Here is a 3,900-nt window from a genome sequence, read left to right on the forward strand (position 1 = left end):
TACATAATGTAAGTAAATAAAAAATGGTGTGTTGTTTTTTATTGGTTTCTCCATCACAAGTAGGTAAATGTATTTAAAACAAGCTCCCTAGATTTTGCTAGACCTTTTTAACTCAAGGAATAACATGAGTGCTAGAAATAAAATACTAATACTTAAGTGTCAAAACTATGGTTTAAAACTCCCTCATTCGTGTAATCTCAGAGTAATCAGAACCTTCACTGCAAATTAAAGTCCAACAAGCAAGCAAAAATAGAGTATCTGAACTCTGTTTTCATTGTATGTAAAGGCATAGTGTAGTTTTCTTTTTTTCTTTAAGGCATCTTAGGATAAGAGAAATCATGTCATTAGTCTGGCTCGCAGAACATAGGGAGGGTGTATGAATCATTATTCTTACCAACAAAGAGATAGTACACATTTCCATGATTTAAATGCATCTCAAAATATTTTGATTAAAGTTTAGCCGAGGTTAGGGGAAAAGAGCCTTATCTTTCAGCATTTTTGTCAGGATTCCCAGCTCTACCCACCATCACTAGAACACACCTATCATTATAGATGGCAGAGGCATTATTGCAGAGATGCCAACTTCTAGATGTTTGTCTTGAAGACCTCATCTAGTAATCTCTCCTTATGAGCTCTTAGTATATTGTGAATCCAGCACACTAGAAAAAGAAGGTGGTCAAAAGGAATGGCTTTTAGAGTTAAGTCTCATCTCTCCCACTAACTGGCTAAGTCACTGCACTTAATTATCTCCGGGTTGTCTAAGGACTAAATTTGATAATGCAAGTTTTAATTATCTCCGGGTTGTCTAAGGACTAAATTTGATAATGCAAGTTATCAAAGGCCTGGCTAGGTTAATGGTTAAATGGCTAGGTTAATGGTTAAATAACTCTTTAAGTTCTAGCTGCCGTTGAATTTGCTCTCTAATGTCCAATAGTAAAAGAACAGGAATGCCAAAATTCTACAAGTCAAGGGAAAAGTAAAGGCACTTATATTTAGGATGAAAGGAAAGCTTGTGGAGTTTCTTACTGAATGCTTAACAGAACAAAGGGATGAAAAATTATCTGAAGCAGATTGGTGTTGAGAGTCGATTCTCTGCCTCTTGTTCCATTAAATGTGGAAGCTCAGTTCAACTGAAGCTGATTACAACACTTCTGTTCTCAGTTTATTCTTTTCATTGACCTTGAAAATAAGCCCTTCCTTTGTGTTTTAGTTCTTTGGTCTAGCAACCCATTCTGTGCATCCCTAAATGTTCCAAAACTAGTCATTAATATAATAGCCTGTAGATTCTAGCTTCTTTTAGTCTTAAGTATCATAATGCTTCTAATGTTCATAGCCCCTCTATTTTTGGTTCAATTTGTATCTTAGAAAATTTGCCTCTACTTTCTCTTTTTCAGTTCCTCACTGAACCATGAATTTAAGTTTACAAAACAATTATTAGCAGTGAAACATGGGAATGTTTAAAATTCACAAGGAAAGGGAGCATAAGGAAGAAGACTACTGTTGATCTTTACAATTATCGAGTGCTGTTTGGGTGTTGATTAGGTGATAAGGGTGATCAAATGGAGTTTTTATTGCTCAATTATGTTCATGGACCAGAATCACCAAATCTTAGTCCTTAACCTAACCTCTTTATCAGGTGTCTCCTTGCCATTGGAGGCAAGCTCTCTGAGTCCTGGTAAAGAAACAAAAACTTAGGATATTTAGTGAATTGCCCAAGAACTTAGAAGAGTTGGTAGCTACCTTGGTTTAGAATTCTAGTTTCCTGAAACCCAGTCCACTGTTCCTGTATTAATGTTATAGCCTTACACGGTTGCTTCAATTCAGATTCTTAACTCTCAAGGACCTTATTAAAGAAGGAGCAGTACCTACCGCCAGGTACATGATAGCTTCCTAAGCATGAACATATTTTAAAAGTCAGCTAACTTTAGCACTTCATCAAAGGCCATGTCCCTGAGTTTCATCACTTTTAATTTTTATAGGTATTCCAATAGGTACTCTCCACACTTCAAAATAGTGGGCTTATATGGGTATTTCCAGGATCCTGAATTTAGCCACTATATAGACCAGTCTGCAAGATGAGAATTTTGAACTCAATGCCACCCTCACAGCCTCTCTCTGCCTCAATTTAATTAAATCAGTGTTTAAAAAGTTATGGCTGTGTAAGTACGCTACGATTANGAAGAAGAAAATCATGATGAGGAACTGATCTTTTGTATTTTATGGGTTATTAGATAATTGCAGGTTCACTCAGTTCAGATCTTATGAGCTAACCCTGTAATCTGAACAGACAAAAAAAAATATTTTAGTTTGTTACTCAAATTGGAAAAATTAAATATTTTGGGAAATTGACCACATCTCTGAGTTTCTGAAGCTAGATGACCAACTAACTCTCTTCCCTTCCTTTCCAGTGGGTAGTAAAAGTCACCATCACTAGAATCCAGATTTCATCTTTTGCCCTTTTTTACTCCATTATATCTAAAAGACAGTTGTTTCTTTTAAAATGTTTGTTTTTGTGTGCGTGCATGCATGAGTATGTGTATTTTCAGAGGAGGTCTTGACTTATAACTGCTGCTTTCATTTAACATTAGATTACAAAATAGCAAAACCTTTTAATATTTTTAATGCATAGTGATCACTTTTTAATTTATTCACCAATGATGAAGAATTGAGCACCATTATTTAGATAACATATAGTTTTTTAGAGTTCTTCAATCCTAGTAACTAAAATGTTACTCTTTTTATTAAAGATTTTGTTGGGGAATTGGGGAAGGGGAACAGACAAGTTGCTGTCCTTTTGTTCTTCAGTTTAGTTGTGGAGATCATGGCTTTACTCGCCCATGTTGGTATTATCATTGCGCTCTTCCCCGGGTGAGGCAGTCGCTCATCGGCCATTGGACAGCCTCTCACAGGCAGCTCATGAAAGCTCACGCCAGCTGCCAGCCAGCCCCACTGCATCCTACGCCGTTGCCAGCGACTCATGGCAGCCCAGCTCCAGGTCGAGCTGTTGTTCACCATCTTAGCTGTAAAGGGCGCAGCGTCACTGGCTATCATGTGGGATCCGAACCGGGGCCCTGCTGCTCAGAGCTGGCGTCCCAAGCCAACTCCTAACCAACACGCCACTCGGCCTGCCCTAAAATGTTACTCTTAATTATTTGCTTTAAATTAACCTCAGTTTCCTTTAACTGGTATTTTTACATAAATCGTGTACAATAAATTGCACATATTTAAAGTGTACAATTTGATGAGTTTTGATGTATGTAAATACCCAAGAAAACCATCACCACAATCAAGATACTGAACTTCTCCATACTTCCAAAAGTTTCTTCATGCCTTTTTGTTATTTATTCCTCTAATCTTTTTAAAAAATAACCTTATTTTGTGACTTAGAAGTTAGAGACAGATTATAGAGCTAAAAAATAAATGGCAGGGCAGTATAATTAGATTAGTGGTTTAAAATACAATTTTTCCTATTTCCTTCTTGATTAGGGAGCATACTTTGCCTGGAAAGCCACAGCAATGGGAAAGAACTATGTGAATGGGAAAACTTTCCTTGAGAAAAGGTAGGCTCACCATAACTAGATTTGTTAGCAAACTTTACTTAATGGTTTTCAGCTCTTTAATATCATGAGTCCAAACAAATATGTTGTATTACTTTATATTCGAGCCTCATTACAAATAAAAAACTCTACCCTGGCTCCCTAGCCTTCAGTATACCAAGTGGTAATATTGTTTATTTCTTAAGAACTTCTCTTTCTACATTCTTATGGTTGTTTCCTGTGTTTATTTTTTACTTCATTTTTCCTAGCAAAACAAACAAACAATTGTACTTGGAGAAAACATTTGGGAGGAAATTTCTTAAGTGATTTAAGTAGTAACATTTTACATCATGACAATTCCAAA

General features: G+C 36.3%; 1 protein-coding gene across 1 annotated transcript in view; it reads left to right on the forward strand.

Moving 5' to 3' along the window:
* LOC109396829 (proteasome subunit alpha type-2-like) overlaps positions 1 to 3,593 on the forward strand; it is an 18,392-nt gene extending 14,799 nt beyond the window's left edge. The window contains exon 6 of the mRNA XM_019668982.1: positions 3,487 to 3,593. Coding sequence (XP_019524527.1) covers positions 3,487 to 3,564 — 78 coding nt within the window. The 3' untranslated portion in view covers positions 3,565 to 3,593. The remainder of the gene's footprint in view (positions 1 to 3,486) is intronic.
* Positions 3,594 to 3,900: the final 307 nt, after the last annotated feature.

The sequence above is a fragment of the Hipposideros armiger genome, unplaced genomic scaffold, assembly GCF_001890085.2.
Source record: "Hipposideros armiger isolate ML-2016 unplaced genomic scaffold, ASM189008v1 scaffold_547, whole genome shotgun sequence".
Classification (NCBI taxonomy): Eukaryota; Metazoa; Chordata; class Mammalia; order Chiroptera; family Hipposideridae; genus Hipposideros; species Hipposideros armiger.